This window comes from Xyrauchen texanus, chromosome 28 (genome assembly GCF_025860055.1).
Source record: "Xyrauchen texanus isolate HMW12.3.18 chromosome 28, RBS_HiC_50CHRs, whole genome shotgun sequence".
In the NCBI taxonomy this organism is placed as follows: domain Eukaryota; kingdom Metazoa; phylum Chordata; class Actinopteri; order Cypriniformes; family Catostomidae; genus Xyrauchen; species Xyrauchen texanus.
In genome coordinates this window covers 3,243,032-3,266,289 of record NC_068303.1, presented here as the reverse complement: position 1 = coordinate 3,266,289, position 23,258 = coordinate 3,243,032, and the positions used below count along the sequence as shown (strand labels likewise).

At 39.4% G+C, this 23,258-nt stretch overlaps 1 protein-coding gene across 5 annotated transcripts in view; it reads left to right on the top strand.

Annotated features, from left to right (window-relative positions):
* LOC127622392 (homeobox-containing protein 1-like) overlaps positions 1 to 20,074 on the top strand; it is a 28,847-nt gene extending 8,773 nt beyond the window's left edge. The window contains exons 3-11 of one of the 5 annotated variants that reach the window (XM_052096493.1): positions 7,334 to 7,419; positions 9,376 to 9,486; positions 12,093 to 12,246; positions 12,416 to 12,498; positions 12,583 to 12,678; positions 12,847 to 12,938; positions 13,302 to 13,358; positions 14,063 to 14,128; positions 15,361 to 15,488. In XM_052096493.1, the coding sequence (XP_051952453.1) occupies positions 7,334 to 7,419; positions 9,376 to 9,486; positions 12,093 to 12,246; positions 12,416 to 12,498; positions 12,583 to 12,678; positions 12,847 to 12,938; positions 13,302 to 13,358; positions 14,063 to 14,101 (718 nt within the window). In that variant the 3' untranslated portion in view covers positions 14,102 to 14,128; positions 15,361 to 15,488. Of the gene's footprint in view, positions 1 to 7,333; positions 7,420 to 9,375; positions 9,487 to 12,092; positions 12,247 to 12,415; positions 12,499 to 12,582; positions 12,679 to 12,828; positions 12,939 to 13,274; positions 13,359 to 14,062; positions 14,129 to 15,360 lie in introns of all 5 variants that reach the window. The other 4 variants (XM_052096492.1, XM_052096491.1, XM_052096490.1 and 1 more) reach the window with 4 other exon arrangements.
* Positions 20,075 to 23,258: the final 3,184 nt, after the last annotated feature.

Sequence of the window (23,258 nt, the reverse complement as noted above, 5' to 3'; positions counted from 1 at the left end):
GGTAATTGAAATTGCTATTTAAATATGACAGGGCCAAAACTCGTAAGATATGGGAAACACAGTTGCAAACGGACTTTGCTTTTCCATTTGAAATCTGGCAGTCACTGTGAAATCTGGCAGTCACAATTGCGTTTGGATTATGTCACATTTTATGCGTCCACAAATTGAAAACGCAATTGCAAATACAATTTGCAATTCCTTTTGAATAATGTCCGGAAAATCATTCCATACGAATGATTATTCGCCGATTATTGCAAAGATTAACCGATTATTCAGCTTGTGCCCGACTTAAAAGGCTAAAATGTGCTTACTAACAATAAAGAGGACAAAATCATCTTTTAAAAATACCTCTTAAAGACATTCACTGAATTAATGGGAAAAAAAAATACTTTTTATTAAGTTTAATTCAGTTAAGAATTTCACTGCAAAAAATCCTATTGTTATCAAGTTTTTTCTCTTGTTTTCCATTTACAATTGTCTAAAAATCAAAATACATTTACTTGATAAGCAACATGTAAGATATTTAGACTTGCTCTAAGAGAAGGTATCTAATGTATCTAAGTGTATTTTGTATATAAGTGTATTTTTTCACTTGGTTATACTTCTGCGAGTGAAGTAAAGACAAAATATACTCCTATTTAAGATCTATTCTCTAAAAGCAAGTCTAAATATCTCATATGCTGCTGCTCAGGTGAATGCATCTTTATTTAAAGGATTTTTGGATATTTTAAAATATTTGCATTTTTAATATTATATTCAACATTCTCAGATAACAATTTTTCTTCTGCAGTGAAGCTGCTAAAGTAAATGTACATTGTTTTAAAGGAGTTTTAGATATTTATATTGGAAAACAAGACAAAACAAAAACAAATCATAAATGTAATTTGTTGCAGTGTATAATGGGGCGAAAACTTCCTCTCTCACCTTCCTGTTCACTTCAATCCATCTTTAACTCACAAAAAAACAAACTCTCTCTTATTAATAAATTCAAGTCAAGTCAAAATGTATTTCTATAGCACATTTAAAAGCAACGGACTTGCACCAAAGTGCTGTACAATAAAACGTTGAGCATATAAGAAGAAAGCATTAAAGGAAAACATGCAGCGTACAGTATATACACAATAAATAAAATACAATCAGAAAACATCGACATAAAACCCTTAAACTGATTTTAATCAAAAGCCAGAGAGAACAAATAAGATTTAAGATCCGATTTATAACTGGCTAGTGAATAAGCCGTGTTAGGTTGTTTTGGGGCTTGTTTTAATCTCAGTACCGTCCCACATTCTGTTTATGTTGGCATGTCGTTTATGTTTTAAATTTGTCACTACAATTTAGTTTAGTTTTCGTTTTCATTGTTAGTTCTTTTTTTAGTTTTGGTTTTGTTTTTAAATATTTTCCATGTATAGTTTTAGTTTTTCATTATATTTAGTTTTATATCAAGTGATAAATAGAGAATGGGGAAAACAGGCATTTGTGTAACTTGGGTCATATAGATGGACACCCTATATATAAATATATATACAGTACTGTGCAAATGTTTTAGGCACTATGTTGCATAGTGAGGATGTCTTCATAAATAGTTTTCATTTATCACTTAATGTCATACAAAGTCCAGTAAACATAAAAAAGCTAAATCAATATTTGGTGTGGCAACCTTTTCCTCTAAAACAGCCCCAATTCTCCTAGGTACACCTGGACACTGTTTTTCTTGGTTGTTGGCAGATAGGATGTCCCAAGCTTCTTGGAGAATTCACCACATTTCTTCTGTCTATTTCAGCTGTCTCGATTGCTTCTGTCTCTTTATGTAATCTCAGACTGACACGATGTTCGGTGAGGGGCTTTGTGGGGGCCATGACGTCTGTTGCAGGGCTCCCTGTTCTTCTATTCTAATCTTTTCTATTTGCAAAAGTAACGTGCAGGCGGGCGGGATTAAGTGGTTTATGAGGACTTGTTTTTTTAGGTTACAAACTGGTAATTACTGGTTGTGTGTGTGTCTGTGTCTTTGTCTGTGTCTGTGTATGTGTGTGTGTGTGTGTGTGTGTGTGTAGGAGACAGAAATTCAGAATAAATGAATGGATATTATTATATTGTTTCCGTTCTCTTTGTTTTAACCCTATTCTTTGGCAACACAATGAACAGTCATTCCAATAAAGATTCAATTTGAAATAAAATTATGTAAAAGTAGATATTAAATTATTGGGTGCAGTATTTTCCTGTTGATCTTGAGAAACCCTCTCTGCTCCAGGGATGTAATTGCCCGGTTTCTCAATGTCGATGTTAACTGTCCACATATGGAAAAAATGTGCTCCATAAAAGTTTGTGAAGTGGGAGCACAAACTAGATCCTGTGCCACAGGGACAAGCTTTAAATACAAAGCTTCTCTCTGTCTCCAGAATTGCAGTGGTGACTGTACAGATACTCCTTGCATGACCTCTTTCAGGTATTTTCTCAATTCTCCTGTTGATCTTTCATCTCGGTATGTTTGGCGTGAGAAGTTTGTCTTCAAGCGAGATGCAAGGAAACGGTACTTCTGCAGAACATCGGTAGAGGTTGGAGGAGTTTTTGTTGGATGCCCAAAATCTGCTGGATTTCCCTGATAAGGACTCATGGCCTGGTTATCCTCGTTTATCCAGTCAATTACAAGTGATTCTTCAAGAGCTCTTCTCAGTGGCTCTAATTCTAGAGACTGAAGAATAAGGGAAGCCTGCAGATCCATAAGGCATGCTGCTGCTGCTGTTGGAATCAATTTTGTAGACATTGGATTTAGAACAAAATCAAATCTGTCATGCAAAGAATTCAACAGAATTTGTGAAAGTAGCTTTCCTGTTCCAGTTGACTGCAGGTGTGCTTCAATGTAGAGCAAACATGGCACCACCTCAGAGAGTGACTGGCTATCTGTTTGCAATTGATCTGTATGAACTGCAAGTGGTTCCAGTTGCTAAACAAGTTGCTCCAACCTCATCTAGTCACTTGTCAACAGTGTGTCTTTGCTGAGGTGTTCAAGTACTTCACTCAGTTCAGATCTGATTTTAAGTAGCCTCTGCATCATGTCGAATGAGCTGTTCTACAGTCACTTATAAGCGATTTGCCACACCTTTTAATCAGCCCTTAATTTGCCACTGAAGTTTTGCAAACAGCCTGAACCAGTTTTCTTGGCTTGGTGATTGTTGTGTTGGCACTTGGGTGCTTCATGGCATCTTTTACAGTTAGCTGAAGTGTGTGGGCTTGGCAGGCCATCCACTGGAATTTGGTTGTGTCCCCAGTTATCAACACATCAGGCAATTCTGAATCTTCTGAACCTGACAATAAAAATAAAAAGACTTATTTAACTTAACACGTGAATATGTGGATTATCTGGTCCACATACCACTTAAGCTTTGTCGACAGGATGTATGGCATACTTCTACTGTATACGCCTATTGGATAATTGTGCACCAGAAAAAGTATGTTAAAAACCTTAGCATGCAACTCGCTCAACTCAAGAACTGTTTACATACAGTACTGTGCAAAAGATTTAGATGTTTCACAAAAGTATTTGTCTTAAGATGGTTATTTATATCTTCAGCTTTAGTGTGTCAATAGGAAAAATATATTTTAGACTCCCAAACATTACTTCTGCGAATAGAAAAGATTAGAATAGAAGGACAGGGAGCCCTGCAACAGATGCCATGGTCCCCACAAAGCCCCCCACTGAACATCGTGTCAGTCTGAGATTACTGAAGCAATTGAGAAAGCCGAAATAGATAGAAGAAGAGTGGTGAATTGGTATATGCCAACCACCAAGAAAAACTCCAGGTGTAACTAGGAGAATTGGTGCTGTTTAAAAGCAAAGTTGGTCACACCGAATATTGATTTAACTTTGGTTATGTTTACTGAACTTTGCATGACATTAAGTGAAAAATGAAAACTATTTATGGCATTATTTATGAAGACATCCTCACTATGCAACATTTTTCACGAGTGCCTAAAACGTTTGCACAGTACTGTCTATATTAAACTTAATGAACAGGAATTATGTCAGTCACACATGCTGTTAACAGCTTAATTTGTATATAACCCCCAATACTAAAAACATGCAATTTGATTAATCGTGTACACACATATAATACTGGATATGACCTTGACAATTTCACATATTTTGAGGTATGTTGAGCTTTATTTTTTTGCTTAGTAATTTAATAAAACTAGCAACAATAAATCTCATCAGTCGTAGATTAATTAGAGGTAATTATTTATATTATATAATCCTTACCCTCCTCCTTGCCAGTATCGGTGTTGGAGTACTCTGAATCAACATTATCCAAGTCCATGTAGTTTGAGCCCGGTGTGATCGAAATTCCATGCTTCTCTCTGTTCTCTTCGAGCGGCTTAATGGATTTGACCATGTTAGACCCATTGTCTGTGACAACGAGCATCACTTTTTTGTCCTCTATACTTCATTTGTGGGGTGGCTGTGGCTCAGGTGGTGGAGCGGGTCGGCCACTAATCGCAGGGTTGGCGGTTCGATTCCCGGCCCACCTGACTCCACATGCCAAGGTGTCCTTTGGCAAGACACTGAAACCCAAGTTGCTCCCAATGGCCGTCTAGCGGCTTGCATGGCAGCTCTGCCATCATTGGTGTGTGAGTGTGTGTGAATAGGTAGGTGAACAGTGTAAAGCACTTTGAAAACCTCTAAGGTTAAAAAAGTGCTATATAAGTGCTAGGGATGTAACGATATCAAAATCTCACGGTACGATACAATTTCGATATTGACCTCACGGTACGATATTTATTGCGATATTGTGGAAAAGCTCACGGAATATTGTTAAATAGCTCACGATAGTGTTTGTGATGATAATAGCGAAAAGATACTGACATTTATTCTGCTTTTGCCAGTCAACAGGCAATTTATTGTTGTATTTATGGATCATGACAACATAAAACGCTGATCACATTGTGCTTTTAAAGTGCAAGTTGTAGTCAGGAACATCAATATTCTGTATAGTAATATTTTGTTGCATAACTGATTCTTCTGTGGAATGTTCAAGTTAAGAAGCAACTAGAACAATTGTAAACGATAGGGAATTCCCTTTAAGTGCAAACAAAGATCAAGTTAAGTCAGGTTTATGCGCAAGGCAAATAAAAGCAGCCTTTTAAAACTGGTATTTAGGAACATAACTTAAACTTAAATAAAATAGTCAGTCAAAAAGCCTTTTAAAAAAACACTGACCTATCATTTAGCTTATGTTCACGTTTTTCATCAGAAAGATCAAAATAGTCCATTGTCTGTCCACCACCTTCTCTCCTTTTGCGTTTTTTGACACGGCGAAACCAAAATGTTTCCAGACATCTGATTTAAAAGCTGCAGGGGCTGGCACAATCTCAACTTCGGGGTTGTTGTTTTCATCCTTGCAAGTATCGCTGTCGGCCCTGCTGGCTTGCTGTGAGCTTGTGTGGACAGCGTGCAGCGTGCAATCCTATTGACTTAACAACGGTTGTTGTGACGACGCAGCGCAAAGGATCATGGTCTATGTAGTTAACAATGATTTGTTCCGCGGGACTGTGTTTAATCCTCTTGCTTTTTGACGGACACCTGTCCTTTTAATATTGTAACCCAACCACGACGATATCGAGACACGTTTACCACCGCGATATCGTCAATATCGTTACATCCCTAATAAGTGCAGACCATTTACCATTTAGTAATTGTGTCATTTATGCACTGGGCAATCATCCCTCCAGTATGAGGGTGCTCTACCCGATGCAAATGTAATAAAACTTGATGCGCTTGGTCTGTGGGTCAGTGGAAAAAACATACTGAAATGCCTAAAATCGAGGCAGTTAAACCCTTCTTGCTCTATCCATGCACAATGTTAGCTTCCGTGCTTCGTTTACAATGTCCTCGAGCTTTTGTTGAATTTTATCCATTTTTGCATTAATAAGACTGTTCACCCTGGCTGCCCCATGTGTTTTGAATTTCGGGTCAAGGGTTGAATTGAACAGCTGAAATGATGCAGACTGGCAGAGCTGGGTAGAAATGCCTGTGTCGATGAACATCTGTAACAGGGCCGTCTCACATTTGTGGTATTCTAGGGAGTCAGTTGAGCATGTATCAGACTTCTTAAAACAGGCCTTTAATGTCTGTTGACGTAGGTAAGGGTTGCCTTGAGGGTGCTAGGCTGGCAATGAGTCAACTAATCGGCGGGAGAGGGAGATTAAGGGGAGCCGGAGATGCCAGTTTGAGAGAAAGACACACACGGCCACTGTGTGTGTGTTTATGTTGTTTTAAGTTGAGTTTATGTCATTAAAGTTTAGGTTGACTTTTCTACCAGTTCCCGCTTCCTCCTTGCCCATCCCTTACCAGTTACAGCCACATATAATGCTGCCAAACACCAGCAAATATGTCAGCCGATGTGTATAATTGTCAACATAATTGTAAAAGTCCTAGACATGTGTTTTCTGCATGCTTTGCTTCTCTCCAAGATGTAACGTAGTGATTCTCTCCTGCTGTCTTTTGCTAATATATGAGGTCAATAGGCCATCTGTTAGTGCTATCGCCACCTAGTGGCATCTTCATGTTCAGGTAATTCACAGAGAGTCAATAATATCCAGCTGCATATATCTCCAGAGAGCTAATAACGTGTTTAGAGGTTAAGAAACATATCGCAACAAAAACAAATTTTTAAAATGATTTTTATTTTAGTTTAGTTTAATCAGAGCCATAAACCAAAAGCAGATAAACCATAAAAAAATTATCGGCGAAAATATCGGTGGTACTTCCATTATCGGCACGCTAATAATCTTTTTATTTTCCCTCTTATTGGCCAATAATATATATCGGCCACCGATATATCGTGCATCCATATGCAAGACCTTTTTTTTTTTAACATTCTTTAAATAGAAATTTTAAAAGTTTCGGACAATTAATCAGTTATCAGCCTTTTCCACTACCTTCGTTATCGGTATCGGCAATATCGATGAGACTAATAATGCAACGTAGCTGTAGTCCATACAACTTGTGTGCTATATTTCAAAATGTCAAACTATACGATAGCTTTGTGTGAGGAATAGACCAAAATTTAAGTCATCATTAATCTTAAATCTTCAAAGCTTTCAAATCTCTTCTGCATTTCTACATATTCAAATTTATCAAATTTGTATCTCTTTCGTTTACAAGAACCGATGGCGTTTTGTGTCATTGATGTCAAACCTGGCACAATGTGTCTTGGTGCATCAATGTAGCTTTACAAGACTCATTCTCCCATAAGGCGAATAACTGAATGCTCACATACATCATGATGTTGTCGTATTGATTTGCAGCTGTCATGTTTGCACCCTGTTATGTGTGCAGGCGGGACAGCACTCTGGTGAAGGAGGAAATCAAAGCTTTCCTGGGCAACAGACGCATCTCACAGGCCGTGGTGGCTCAGGTCACAGGTCAGTCTGCCATAACCTTCATAAAGCTCACTTTGATGATGGCAGTCTTGTGACGAGTTTTTACCTAAAAGTAAAGTAACAGCATAAATCTTTCAGTTTATTATTAATGTATCAATTATTTAAATATACCTGTAAACTCTGATGAGCCAAAACATTATGCCAAATATGCTGTTGGTCCTCCGCGTGCCACCAAAACAGCGCCGACCCACCGAGGCATGGAGTTTTCAAGACACCAAGACATTAGCAGCAGATCCTTCAAGCCCTGTAAGTTGCGAGGTGGAGCTGCTGTGGATCGGACTTGTTGGTCCAGCTTATCCCACAGATGCTCAATCGGATTAAGATCTGGGGAATTTGGAGGCCAGGGCAACACCTTAAACTCTTCATTATGTTCCTCAAACCATTCCTGAACAATGTGTGCTGTGTGGCAGGGTGCATTATTCTGCTGAAAGTGGCCAGTGCCATCAAGGTATACCGTTGCCATGAAGGGGTGTACCTGGTCTCCAAAGATGTTTAGGTAGGTGGCACATGTCAAATTGATGTCCACATGAATGGCCGGACCCAAGGTGTCCCAGCAGAACATTGCCCTGAGCATCACACTCACACCAGCGGCTTGTCGTCCTCCCACAATGCATCCTGGTGCCATCACTTCCCCAGGTAAATGGCACACACGTAAATGGCCATCCACATGATGTAAAAGAAAACGGGACTCATCGGACCAGGCAACCTTCTTCCACTGCTCGAAAGTTCAGTTTCGATGCTCGCATGCCCATTGTAGGTGCTTTCGATGGTACACACGGGTCAGCACGGGCACTCTGACGAGTCTGTGGCTACGCTGCCCCATACACAGCAGGGTGCGATGCACTGTATGTTGTGACACTTTCCACCCGTAACCATCATAAAACCTTTCTGTGAGTTGTGCCACAGTAGACCTTCTGTTGGTTTGGACCAGACGGGATAGCCTTCGTTGCCCTAGTGCATCGATGAGCCTTGGGTGCTGAACACCTTTTCGCCGGTTTGTGGTTTGTCCCTTCTTGGACCACTTTGGTAGGTACTCACCACTGCTGACCGGAAGCACCCCACAAGCCTTGCCGTTTCATAGTTGTTCTGACCCTGTCGTCTGACCATAACAATTTGGCCCTTGTCAAAGTCGCTCAGGTCTTCACTACTGCCCACTTCTCCTGCATTCAACCCGTTGACTATGAGAACTGATTGTTTGCTCACCATCTAATCTACCCAGACCTTGACATGTTAACTTGTTTGGAGATGATCAACATTATTCGCTTCACCTGTTAGTGGTCATAATGATTTGGCTCATTGGTGTATATTGCTATACTTTATTATTTTACCCTTTCATTAATGTAACATACTACTCACCCCTTCTGTGATGGGATTTCATCTATAGCTGCTGAGCAAGTGACAGACGCTCTTTAGAGAACTGACAAATTGTTTAAAGAGATAGTTTATGGATTTTTAGCATGTGCTTTACAAATCAATGTAAATAATTGTAAATAGTATACATTTTGTTTTAAACATGTAAATTAAAAAAATAGATATGCAATACAGTATCATATCTAAAATCTGAACAAAATGATAAAAAACAATTAATATATAATTTATAAAATTTATATTTTCATACTATACCTAGTTAGAAGGTCCCCTGTATAATTAACAGCATTAGCTGAGAATTTATTTCATGTGTAAGCTCAATGGACATTATAACACCCATATGAATCGATATACTGTTCATGACACATCCGCAAAGTGCGTTTATGCGGGGCAGATGCATTAAAACAAAGGTTCAAAGAATATTCACAATTTTATTAGAATTATTCTTGAATAGTAGTTCCACCTCTAAAAGGAGGATTTAGACAACTTTACTGCTCAAATAACCCATTATTGTGCAGAAGAATTAATACAAGTCATCTTTTCATAAATGAAATTTGTTCTCTCTCTCAGGGATCAGTCAGAGCCGAATCTCTCACTGGCTTCTCCAGCAGGGCTCAGATCTCAGTGAACAGAAGAAACGAGCTTTCTACCGCTGGTATCAGCTCGAGAAGACAACGCCTGGTATCAAACACATTTATTTTCATGTTTGTGTTTTAAATAGAGAGTAAAGGCATTTGATTTTGGTAACTGAGTTTGACATCAAAGCACAGATCTTTGAAACTAAATCTCCAGTCTTATGTGTCTGCTTCAGCTGAAAAGTCAGATTAAGTCAACAGTTAAAAAAAAATCTATCATCATTTACTCACTCTCATGTCATTCCAACACAAACTGTTGTGAGGGAATGGAAAACTAGCTTGAGGGAATTCAAAACATATTGCAAGGGAACGCAAAATTATTGCAAGGGAACGCAAAATTATTGCAAGGGAAAGCAAACCTTATTGAGAGTGAACGCTGAACTATTGCGAGGGAACACAAAACTTATCGAGAGGGAACGCAAAACTTATCGATAGGGAACGCAAAACTTATCGATAGGGAACGCAAAACTTATCGAGAGGGAACGCAAAACTTATCGAGAAGGAACGCTGAATTATTGCAAGGGAATGTAAACTTATTGAGAGGGAACGCAAAACTTATTGAGAGGGAAGGCAAAACTTATTGAGAGGGAACGCAAATCTTTTTGAGAGGGAACGCAAAACGTATTGAGAAGGAACGCAAAACGTATTGAGAGGGAACGCAAAACTTTTTGAGAGGGAACGCAAAACGTATTGAGAAGGAACGCAAAACGTATCGAGAGGGAAAGCTAAACTTATTGAGAGGGAACGCAAAACTTATCGAGAGGGAACGCAAAACTTATCGAGAGGGAACGCAAAACGTATTGAGAAGGAACGCAAAACGTATTGAGAAGGAACGCAAAACGTATTGAGAGGGAACGCAAAACTTTTTGAGAGGGAACGCAAAATGTATTGAGAAGGAACGCAAAACGTATTGAGAGGGAACGCAAAACGTATTGAGAGGGAACGCAAAACTTATTGAGAAGGAACGCTGAATTATTGCGAGGGAACGCAAAACGTATTGAGAAGGAACGCAAAACGTATTGAGAGGGAACGCAAAACTTTTTGAGAGGGAACGCAAAATGTATTGAGAAGGAACGCAAAACGTATTGAGAGGGAAAGCTAAACTTATTGAGAGGGAACGCAAAACTTATTGAGAAGGAACGCTGAATTATTGCGAGGGAACGCAAAACGTATTGAGAGGGAACGCAAAACTTATTGTGAGGGAACGCTGAATTATTGCGAGGGAACGCTGAATTATTGTGAGGGAACGCAAAACGTATTGAGAGGGAACGCAAAACGTATTGAGAAGGAACGCAAAACGTATTGAGAGGGAACGCAAAACTTTTTGAGAGGGAACGCAAAACGTATTGAGAAGGAACGCAAAACGTATCAAGAGGGAAAGCTAAACTTATTGAGAGGGAACGCAAAACTTATCGAGAGGGAACGCAAAACTTATCGAGAGGGAACGCAAAACGTATTGAGAAGGAACGCAAAACGTATTGAGAAGGAACGCAAAACGTATTGAGAGGGAACGCAAAACTTTTTGAGAGGGAACGCAAAATGTATTGAGAAGGAACGCAAAACGTATTGAGAGGGAAAGCTAAACTTATTGAGAGGGAACGTAAAACTTATTGAGAAGGAACGCTGAATTATTGCGAGGGAACGCAAAACGTATTGAGAGGGAACGCAAAACTTATTGCGAGGGAACGCTGAATTATTGTGAGGGAACGCAAAACGTATTGAGAGGGAACGCAAAACGTATTGAGAAGGAACACTGAATTATTTGCGAGGGAACGCAAAACGTATTGAGAGGGAACGCAAAACTTATGTAGTGGGAACGCTGAATTATTGCGAGGGAACGCAAAACTTATGTAGAGGGAACGCTGAATTATTGCGAGGGAACGCAAAACTTATTGAGAGTGAACGCAAAACTTATCGAGAGGGAACGCAAAACTTATCGAGAAGGAACGCTGAATTATTGCAAGGGAATGAAAACTTATTGAGAGGGAATGCAAAACTTATTGAGAAGGAACGCAAAACGTATTGAGAGGGAACGCTAAACTTATTGAGAGGGAACGCTAAACTTATTGAGAGGGAACGCAAAACTTATTGAGAAGGAACGCAAAACGTATTGCGAGGGAACGCTGAATTATTGTGAGGGAACGCTGAATTATTGCGAGGGAATGCTGAATTATTGCGAGGAAACGCTAAACTTATTGAGAGGGAATGCAAAACTTATTGAGAAGGAACGCAAAACGTATTGCGAGGGAACGCTAAACTTATTGAGAGGGAACGCTAAACTTATTGCGAGGGAACGCTAAACTTATTGAGAGGGAATGCAAAACTTATTGAGAGGGAAAGTAAAAGAAACATACTGGCCATTCTTTTCCATATAAAATGTGAATGGGACGAACACTGTCAAGCTCCAAAATGACAAAAAGAGCACAATAAATCTATTGTAAAAGTGATTCATACGACTTGTGCACTTTATTTCAAGTCTTCTGAAGCCATTCGATAGCTATGTGTGAGGAACAGAATGAAAATTGCTGTGTTGATGTGCTTATTTAGAATTTCCGTAGGTCAGCAGATCTTCATAGACCAATCATTTTGCATCATATTACACAGCAAAAATGATTCTAATGTTTTTATTTTGTTTGCTGTTTTTATTTTCAGGTGCCACACTAAACATGCGGGCCGCCCCTATATCTGTGGATGAGATGGAGTGGCGTCAAACCCCGCCCCCTATATGCTCCACCCCCGGCAGCTTCCGTCTGCGTAGAGGCAGTCGATTCACCTGGAGGAAGGAATGTCTCGCTGTGATGGAGAGGTCAGACAGAGAGAGAGACGAGTAAAGTAGAGAAAAACAGGAGAGAGGCAAAACAGTCAAACCCGTATGACAATTGCTTTAAACAGGGCTCATCAAATCAGATTTTAGTGCTGGAAAAAAAATATTATCATATCCATTTTCCAACTAAAATGTTTTTTTTTCCCTTCAGTTACTTCAGTGATAATCAATATCCAGACGAAGCCAAACGAGAGGAGATCGCCAATGCCTGCAATGCTGTCATTCAAAAACCAGGTAGAAATTGCTGGTGTAACTAAATCTAGAAATTAGCAATTTTGTAATTATTCTGAGCTTCTAGTCTTGTATTGTCTTTTCTAGGAAAGAAGTTGTCTGACTTGGAGAGAGTCACGTCCTTAAAAGTGTACAACTGGTTTGCCAACCGACGCAAAGAGATCAAGAGGAGAGCCAACATTGGTACTGTGTTTCAGTCACTCCTCTTGTAGTACTGTGATATATATATTAAGACCACAAACTTCAGTGAGGGATTTACTGACAGTAAATAGTTTAAGCATGTTGGTTTGGTGTGGTGGTGGGTTTTAAAGAGCTTCAGATGTTTCATGACAGGGTCTTTTTTCCAAGAAGCCACAATCTTGGAGAATCACGGAATAGACGTGCAGAGTCCTGGAGGACACTCCAACAGTGATGACATCGACGCTAATGACTACAATGAGCAGGTAATAAAATATGCATCATTTGTGAACTATTAATAAAATAGAAAATGATCCAGGGAGTATCGAGACAGTTGCACTCATTATTTATTGGTATTAAGGTCTATTCACATCAAGAGCAATGTGACATCAAAGAGGTATCAAAGATATCCTTAATGAAAAATATTACGAAATCTAGCAAAACAGAAAAGTACATTGTACCAAATGCTTAAGTTCATAGTAGTCAAGGGTACCTAATATAAAACACATAGTGTGAATAGGCCTTTCAGTGTATTAAAGATTACATTTGGATCAGATTCTCTACAGACTCTACTGATATAGCTCATCTAATCTCTATAACAGGGTTGTGATGTTTCCTATTTCGAAAAGAGAGGTGTGAACAGACCCTTTGGTTACTACCGACTGGAGCCCACCTCACCAACACAGGTATACACAAGAAAAATTCATTTAGATGAAAGGATTGTTTCGGGTTCAATACAAGTTAAGCTCAATCAAAAGCATTTTCTCGTCTTTTCTCCCCAATTTGGAATTCCCAATTCACAATGCACTCTAAGTCTTCGTGGTGGCATAGTTGCCGCTGCGTCTAAGACCGTCAATCCGCGCATCTTATCACGTGGCTTGTTGAGCGCGTTACCGTGGAGACGTAGCGCGTGTGGAGGCTTCACGCTATTCTCCGCGGCATCCATGCACAACACACCACGCGCCCCGCCGAGAGCGAGAACCATATTATAGCGACCACGATGAGGTTACCCCATGTGACTCTACCCTCCCTAGCAACCGGGTCAATTTGGTTGCTTAGGAGACATTGCTGGAGTCACTCAGCACGCCCCGGATTCGAATTCATGACTCCAGGGGTGGTTGTCAGCGTCTTTACTTGCTGAGCTACCCAGGCCCCCAAATCAAAAGCATTTGTGTCATATATTTGATTACCACAGATAATCGACACAGACTCGATTCATCTCGTTTATGTAAAAATCACAGCAAAGTGAACGGGTACAGCCCATAAACGTTAAAATTCACAGTTTAAAAATTATAGCCACAAGACGTTAACAATATACATGTTAATGTCATTGAAGTGTGATTTAAAATCTCTGTTTTACACAATTTTAATGGAATAAAATCGCTTACAGGATTTACCAGCATGCGTCGTCATGGCAACGAAGTTGTAATGTTGGAAATAACATTTCACAGAAAAGGTTAGTAAGTCATGCATATTGTTTATGTCTTGTGGCTATACTTTTGAAAGAGTGAGAATTTTTATATTCACTTCCATTGTAAGTGCCTCACTTTTTTTTTTTTTTTTTACTAAACAACGGACAAGTCAAATATTTTTGGTATTTATCAACATTATGCCCCAAATTGTGCCAATTTAACTTGAATATTCCTTTAAGGTGATAGTTCACCAAAAAATTAAAATCCTCTCATGGTTTCCTTCTTCAGCAGAACCAAATTGACGATTTTTATAAGCACATTTCAGCTCTTTTTGTCCATACAATGCATGTAAACAGGTGTCATCAGTCTGTTGGCTATTTGTCAGTCCAAAAGGCATATTTAGGCAGCATAAAAGCGATCCACAAGACTCCAGTCGATCAATTAATGTCTTCTGAATTAAACCGATAGGTTGTTGTAAGAATAATTAGATAATTAAAATGTTTTTACTTTAAATTGGTGCTTCAGCTCGGCGCTGGATTACTGTACAAAGTGCGCTCTTCCGACTTCTCGCATGAACGCGCCATTGCGCTTACGTCACTGATACGTCAAATGTTGGCAGAAAGTGATTTTATAAAATGTATAAAGTTTTAATTAACGATTCGTGTGGATTCATTTTATGCTGCCTTTTGGACCGTCAAATAGCCAACAGTCTAATGGCACCTGTTTACTTGTATCTGCTGAAGAAGGAAAGTCATACACATCTTAGATGGATTAAAGGTAAGTAAATATTTTTGGGTGAACTAACCCTTTAAGACTCACACTGTTGAATTCTCATCTGGCTGGAATTCCCATAATTATGTGACGTCAGCTCAGAAATTCGACTCTCTGACTCAGAAATTAACACCCAAATGCGGCTTTGTTGGAGATTAAAGCAGAATAATGTGTCACTACTTGAAATTACCTTTTATATTCTTAAATCTTCTGCAAAAAAGGTTGAATAACAAAGAAGTGCACCATAATAAACGTACATAAAATGGTCAAATCGCTACGCAACTACCTTTAACGGTTGAAGTTGCAACCATTTTGACAATGGTCAAGTGGGAGAATTCAAAGTCCAAAGATCCCTATTGTAATAATGAGTTTTACTAAAATTTTAAACAGATAATATTATTATTTGGAAACTCTTAATTACTGTACTTCCAACATGACGTGGATGCACCATTGATGGTGAACTATCCCTCTAAATTCTAATCTGCGCAATCTGTTTCCCTTCAAGGAGGACGGTGCCAATCACGTAGACCAACAAGACCCCATCTCTCTCGCCGTAGAGATGGCAGCTGTTAATCACAGCATCCTCGCCCTGTCCCACCCAGGAGGTGTGGCCTGTGAAATCAAAACAGAGGCATTGGATGATGACTGATAAAGATGAAGAGGATAGAGGTGTGTGAGTGTGTTTGCAGCGGTGTGTATGGGCCTGAGGTCTGCTATTGCTATGACCAAAACAACACTCTGTCTCAAGCTTTTAGAATTGAATATCACCTGCAACCTACACTCCTGCTGAACCACTAAACATAAAAGCCAGATTTAAATGATAAACGCTCTCTACAAGAACACTGACAAGTTGAAGGTCTTTCCACAATTTTGGGCCCATCTTTAAGTCTTTCCGGAACCCTTGCAGAACTCGGATGCTGACCCGAACCTCGTATCTCGTACCTCATTCCAGTCCAGTAACTAGTATAATGTTTTGTGTGCTCCCTGTCTGTGCGCATCAGTAAACATATTCATTGTTCTCAGGCTGTAGCTGTATTTCAGGTGAGGTGAGGCGGATATCGATATGTTAAAGTTGTAGTTTCTTGCTCTGGAATCCATGATGGAGCGACAGGTTTTAAAACTTTAATTTCCTCTACAAATGTCCTCTGTCGTCTGGTTTGAAGTTTCCATTTTCTCTTAATCAAACTGCAATTTTTGGGTGAATCTTATGAAACCTGTTAAGATGATGACCGAGTCACATTTTACCACAAAATCAAAAGAAAAATGGAGCTATTGAGCTAACACACGACCATAATATGCGCCGATTTCTTCCTTGTATTGCATTTTATGATGACACTGGTACAACTGCAAAGATGGGTGTATCACAGAGTGTTAATGGTTAATGATATTCTTCTCACCACAATTATACAGAGCAGTTATCTGAGTTACCGTAGACTTAGACGGGCTGGTTTGAGTATTTCTGTAACTGCTGATCTACTGGGATATGCACACACAACAGTCTCTAGAATTTACTCCGAATGGTGCCAAAAACAAAAAACTTCCAGTGAGCGGCAGTTCTGTTTATGGAAATGTCTTGTTGATGAGAGATGTCTACAGAGAATGGTCAGACTGGTTCAAACTGATAAAGTCTACAGTAACTCGGATAACCACTCTGTACAATTGTGGGGAGAATAATGCTATTCTGAGATGCAGGTTGCCGCTGTTTGGCGGCACGAGGGGGACCAACACAATATTAGGCAGGTGGTTTTAATGTTGGGGCTGCCAATCAATTACATCATATGGCAATTCATTTATCAAATTAATAGCAATTTATCAAATATCAATATTTGCAGAGATAGGCCCCAAAATAAAAAAATATTTATTATGAATAGTTATGAAGATGTAATATAATATTTCATATAATTAAAATACACTACGTTATTGTGACAGATGAGTAAAGCATCGATGAGACATAGGCAGTATATTGTTTATTTCCATTTGATTGAACATAAGCCAGTCATTGGCCTACAGTCACAGTCCATTTTGCAATTGAATTAATGAATCTTTCCGAAATAGATTTATTATAAGGGCTTGTCTAAGAATGCTTCAGTGTACAGCTGCGTCAGATGGGAACTTTTGGAGCGTCTCACTTTGGTTGCGTCACATCATAAAGTCTCAAAATCCCTGTGTTTGAACGCAAGAACACGTTCTCATCTTGTGCTGACGCTACTGTTAAGCAAGCTCGAGTGTGGTTTGTTCTCTGTACAGCTGCGTTGTTGAGTTTGCTTACTGCCCCCTGCTGAAAACTAGTGGTTGGCAAATAGGAATATTCCATGTTACGGTCCGGGGACATGATTAATTGCGTTAATTCTTTTAACAGGTTATTATTTATATAATTAATCACACTGAATTAAAAAAAAAAAACGACAGCGCTAGAAATTATATTTTGCATAAAGAAAGCAAAGCCTATTTTTAGGACCATACAAATATTTTTACCATACAACATTACTTTTATGACAATTAAATGTGCACAAAGTATTTTTTTCCTCATTAAAAAAGTTAATTGTTTTTTGGTGACATATGTAGGAAATCATGATCTCTCAAATTAAAATGAAGAGTCCAGTCATATCAGTAATCTTATAAAAGCTGTTTCATTCTACATGGAGAGGGTCCCTACCATGTTACAATCACATGACCACCCGAATACTACTCGCTTAATCTCAGTAACCGTCCTGTTATTTGACACTTTAACTCACTGATTAAAGTAATCATGGCTGACTGTGAATACCTGAAACTGAAAACTATTGATTTTAAATGATGCCGCATCCAAGCCACTAGGTGTCAGTGTAAGTCCAAGATGACACAAAGACAAAAGTGCAAATTTAAGCACATTTTCCCCCCAAAAACTTCTTACTGTAATTTTGAAAACTTTCATTACGTGTTTATACATCATGGTAGTACTTGCATTGCCTTTTAATTAGATTTTAATAATAATACAAATCATTGTATTACATTGTATTGGTGTGTGTAATACAAGTTACTGTATTACAGTAATGAAAATCACCATTGAGAGAATTGCAAATGGAGAAACCGCAAAACTTTATCACATTACAGTAATGACAATTTGGGAGGAAAATAATGCCACAAAGCAAAAAAAATTATTGCAATAATACAAAACAGGCCATGCAATTTTGGGATGCATATATGGTTGCCTTCTGAACCTAAGCAGTGTTGAGTCTGGCCAGTACCTGGATCATGGGTACTGAGACGTCATGGGGAAAACTAAGATTGCTACTGGAAGAGGTATTAGGGAATCCAGCAGGGGTGCTCACTCTGCGGTCTGTGTGGATCCTAATGCCCCAGTATAGTGACGGGGACACTATACTGTAAAAAGGCACCATCCTTCGGATGAGATGTTAAACCGAGGTCCTGACTCTCTGTGGTCATTAAAAATCCCAGGACACTTCTCATAAAGAGTAGGGGTGTAACCCCGGTGTCCTGGCCAAATTCCCCCCATTGGTCCTAATCAACCATGGCCTCCTAATAATCCCCATCCCTGAATTGGCACTTCAGCTCTCCTCTCCACCATTAGCTGGTGTGTGGTGAGTATACTGGTGCACTATGGCTGCTGTCACACAATCCAGGTGGATGCCACACACTGGTGGTGGTTGAGGAGAGTCCCATGTTCACTGTGTAAAGCACTTTGACTTTAGTATCAGAAAAGCGCTATATAAATGTAACGTTCATTCATTCATTTATTTTTTATTTTGGGGTGAAATATGACTCTGAAATGTGTTTTCATGATTCACTCAATTAAAGTATACTGTTGATGTACAAAGGGGGAAACTGAATCATAATCTTTTCTGTAAATCTTGAAAGATGTGGGATTATAATAGCCAAAGCATGTAAATGATCCTTCCCAAAAGCTAGTCTCACGGACTCTAAATGACCTGTTACAAGATACTTCCAATACATAGGTAGCTAGTTTCCTTTATATTTAAATAATAAAACAACAACTCTAAAATGCCTAGAGTTACCCAAAGTGAAATTACATAAATGTTATTCTTATGTTTCTATTTATTTAGCTTTTACGTTGTGTTTCCAGATATTTGCTCAGTTAAGACAAAAGCACCTGTTCTTGTCAAGTAGTTTTTTTTAAAGAAATTTAAGAACTGTGAAATCAAAGCGAGATATCATCAGAGATTTTGGCTCCAGACTGCAGTGATCAAAATGATAAACTTTGTCTTGATTTATTATTATTATTATTATTATTATTATTATTATTGTAATTGTGCAGTGTTAATAGTTAAAGAGGCATCTTAACTCTCATCTTACATAAGCTTGTTTCCAAAATGTAGCTTGTCTTATTGGGAAAAGGTTCTAGGAGACCTCTTTTCTCTCACAAATTTTATGTGTCCTTCCTCTGTTTTCCTGTGTACAAAAATGAAATTGATATTTATGATCGTTTTACTGATTTTGTTCAGAGCAGTCTCCTGTTGCCTGTCCGATTCAAATGCATTTTGTGAAAATGAAGCACCCCCTTCTCTCAAGAAAGGAATTTCTAAACACTACTTTATCAGAGCCTCTAAAAGGGATCGAGTTCACATTTATATGGCTTGAACGGGGTTTATATCGTATGATGCGGCATCTTAACGAGTGTATTTCAATTTCTGCATGAACAAGAATCAGTTTGTTCACCGTAAAGTGGAAAACAAGGAGGCAAGAAAGGAAATAAGTTGTATTTTCTTGCCTCTCTTCTACATAGCATGTGCCAAACAACAGTATCACTTCAAGTATTGATATAAAAGTGGCATAATATACCAAGATTGACTCGTTAACTTGTCTTAAGTATTTGTATCCAGACCAATGTATGTTTTTATTCCGTGAACTTGTGTATCTTAAAGGGGGGGTGCTTTCTATTTTGTTTTCAGGGTGCATTTTCTTATGTCTATACGCAAAAATCTCTTGGCTTATAAAAGCGACTGTATAAATGGATATAATACAGTAAGTATGAATTTAAAGATAATTTGAATCAAATAATTCTATTGATTTTGAAGACTTCTGTTTTGAATCATCTGTATCTCCCATGTAAGAATTTAGTGCCTTTTTTGGACAGTAGACAGTTCTGTAGTTCTACTATAGTATATATGAACATTTTTGTACAGTTTCTTTGTTTAAAATGACATTTTTTAAAACTTGTGTTTATTTTAATACTTTATCTTCTGGAGAATAAAGGTATATTGATGATCAAGAGAGTGTGGTTTCATTCTTAAGTGTGGTTTCACTCTATAGTTGGACTATATATATATATACACTCACCTAAAGGATTATTAGGAACACCTGTTCAATTTCTCATTAATGCAATTATCTAATCAACCAATCACATGGCAGTTGCTTCAATGCATTTAGGGGTGTGGTCCTGGTCAAGACAATCTCCTGAACTCCAAACTGAATGTCAGAATGGGAAAGAAAGGTGATTTAAGCAATTTTGAGCGTGGCATGGTTGTTGGTGCCAGACGGGCCGGTCTGAGTATTTCACAATCTGCTCAGTTACTGGGATTTTCACGCAGAACCGTTTCTAGGGTTTACAAAGAATGGTGTGAAAAGGGAAAAACATCCAATATGTGGCAGTCCTGTGGGCGAAAATGCCTTGTTGATGCTAGAGGTCAGAGGAGAATGGGCCGACTGATTCAAGCTGATAGAAGAGCAACTTTGCCTGAAATAACCACTGCTACAACCGAGGTATGCAGCAAAGCATTTGTGAAGCCACAACACGCACAACCTTGAGGCGGATGGGCTACAACAGCAGAAGACCCCACCGGTACCACTCATCTCCACTACAAATAGGAAAAAGAGGCTACAATTTGCAAGAGCTCACCAAAATTGGACAGTTGAAGACTGGAAAAATGTTGCCTGGTCTGATGAGTCTCGATTTCTGTTGAGACATTCAGATGGTAGAGTCAGAATTTGGCGTAAACAGAATGAGAACATGGATCCATCATGCCTTGTTACCACTGTGCAGGCTGGTGTTGGTGGTGTAATGGTGTGGGGGATGTTTTCTTGGCACACTTGAGGCCCCTTAGTGCCAATTGGGCATCGTTTAAATGCCACGGCCTACCTGAGCATTGTTTCTGACCATCTCCATCCCTTTATGGCCACCATGTACCCATCCTCTGATGGCTACTTCCAGCAGGATAATGCACCATGTCACAAAGCTCGAATCATTTCAAATTGGTTTCTTGAACATGACAATGAGTTCACTGTACTAAAATGGCCCCCACAGTCACCAGATCTCAACCCAATAGAGCATCTTTGGGATGTGGTGGAACGGGAGCTTTGTGCCCTGGATGTGCATCCCACAAATCTCCATCAACTGCAAGATGCTATCCTATCAATATGGGCCAACATTTCTAAAGAATGCTTTCAGCACCTTGTTGAATCAATGCCACGTACAATTAAGGCAGTTCTGAAGGCGAAAGGGGCTCAAACACAGTATTAGTATGGTGTTCCTAATAATCCTTTAGGTGAGTGTATATATATATATATATATACATGCATACATACAGTGGTGGCCAAAGGTTTTTAATAATGAAAACAGATTTTGCTCTAATGGAAAGTAATTGGTACTTGTTGTTAAAATCAAAAGTAACAGTCAGTATCTGGTGTGGCCATCAGCTGCATTAAGTATTGCAGTGCATCTCCTCCTCATGGACTGCACCAGATTTGCCAGTTCTTGCTGCGAGATGTTACCCCACTCTTCCACCAAGGCACTTGCAAGTTCCCGGACATTTCTGGGGGGAATGGCCCTAGCCCTCACACTATGATCCAACAGGTGTTGCTCCGTCCAGACGTGCTCAATGGGATTGAGATCCGGGCTATTCGCTGGCCATGGCAGAACACTGACATTTCTGTCTTGTGGGAAATCATGCACAGAACGAGCAGAATGGCTGGTGGCATCGTTTTACTGGAGGGTCATGTCAGGATGTGCCTGCAGGAAGGGTACCACATGATGTCTTCCCTGTAACACACAGCGTTGAGATCGCCTGCAATGACAACAAGCTCAGTCCGACCCTCCACCTCCAAATCGATCCCACTCCAGAGTACAGGCCACGGTGTAACGCTCATTCCTTTGACGATAAACACGAGTCCGACCATCACCCCTGGTGAGACAAAACCGAGACTCGTCAGTGAAGAGCACTTTTTGCCAGTCCTGTCTGGTCCAGCGAAGGTGAGTTTGTGCCCGTAGGCGACGTTGTTGCCGGTGATGTCTGGTAAGAACCTGCCTTACAACAGGCCCTCAGTCCAGCTTCTCTCAGCCTATTGCGGACAGTCTGAGCACTGATGGAGGGATAGTGCGTTCCTGGTGTAACTCAGGCAGCTGTTGTTCCGCAGGTGTGATATTCAGATGTACCGATCATGTGCACATGTTACATGTGGTCTGCCACTGCGAGGAAGATCAGCTGTCCTTCTTGTCTCCCTGTAGCGCTGTCTTAGCCGTCTCACAGTACAGACATTGCAATTTATTGCCCTGGCCACATCTGCATTCCTCATACCTCCATGCTGCATGCCTTAGACACGTTCACGCAGATGAGCAGGGACCCAGGGCATCTTTCTTTAGGTGTGAACGACCGGACAGGTACAGGATGGCAGCAACAACAGCTGCCTGAGTTACACCAGGAACACACAATCCATCGTGTATTATTTTAGCTGTCAAGGGTTCACGGTTAAGTCGTCATGGCAACAGAGTTGTATAATTGTCTATAACTTTACACGGGAAAGGTTAGTAAGTGATTTTATCACACTAAAATCATGTTAACACGCATAGGCTATTGTTTATGTCTTGTGTTTATACTTTTGCGATATTTATGGATTGGCCCCATTCACTTTCATTGTAAGTGCCTCACTGTTTCCCAGATGTTTTGTTTTTTTACAGAAAAGGAGAGATGAGTCCAAATTAATTTTGTGTGGTTAATCGGTGTTGAACCCGGAATATTTCTTCAAACTGAGAATAAAGTGTACTTTAAAAACCTAATTATGACGCCTTTTTGCTATACATATTTATAACAAACAACAGCAATTGAGTTTTGAATGGCAAAAAAGTGGGAAGGATTTAATTGAAGCTGCATTTCCTTATGAGGTGAAGACGATATCACGTGGTGCCTGTTACTTTACTCAGCGCTGGACGTGATGGACTAATAATTGATTATACTTGAGTCATGCCTGATGAGGATTTTATTTATTTTTTTTAGACACATTTCAGTTTATATATATATATATAAGAGGTTGTGATTATTGGGGGAATGTACGCCCCTGGATATACTGTATGTTACACATTATATCGTTCATAAACATTACATACACTTACCGGTAGTTGTAATGCAATGTCTTCCGCCAACAGGGGGCGCACATGCATTTTTCATGAGC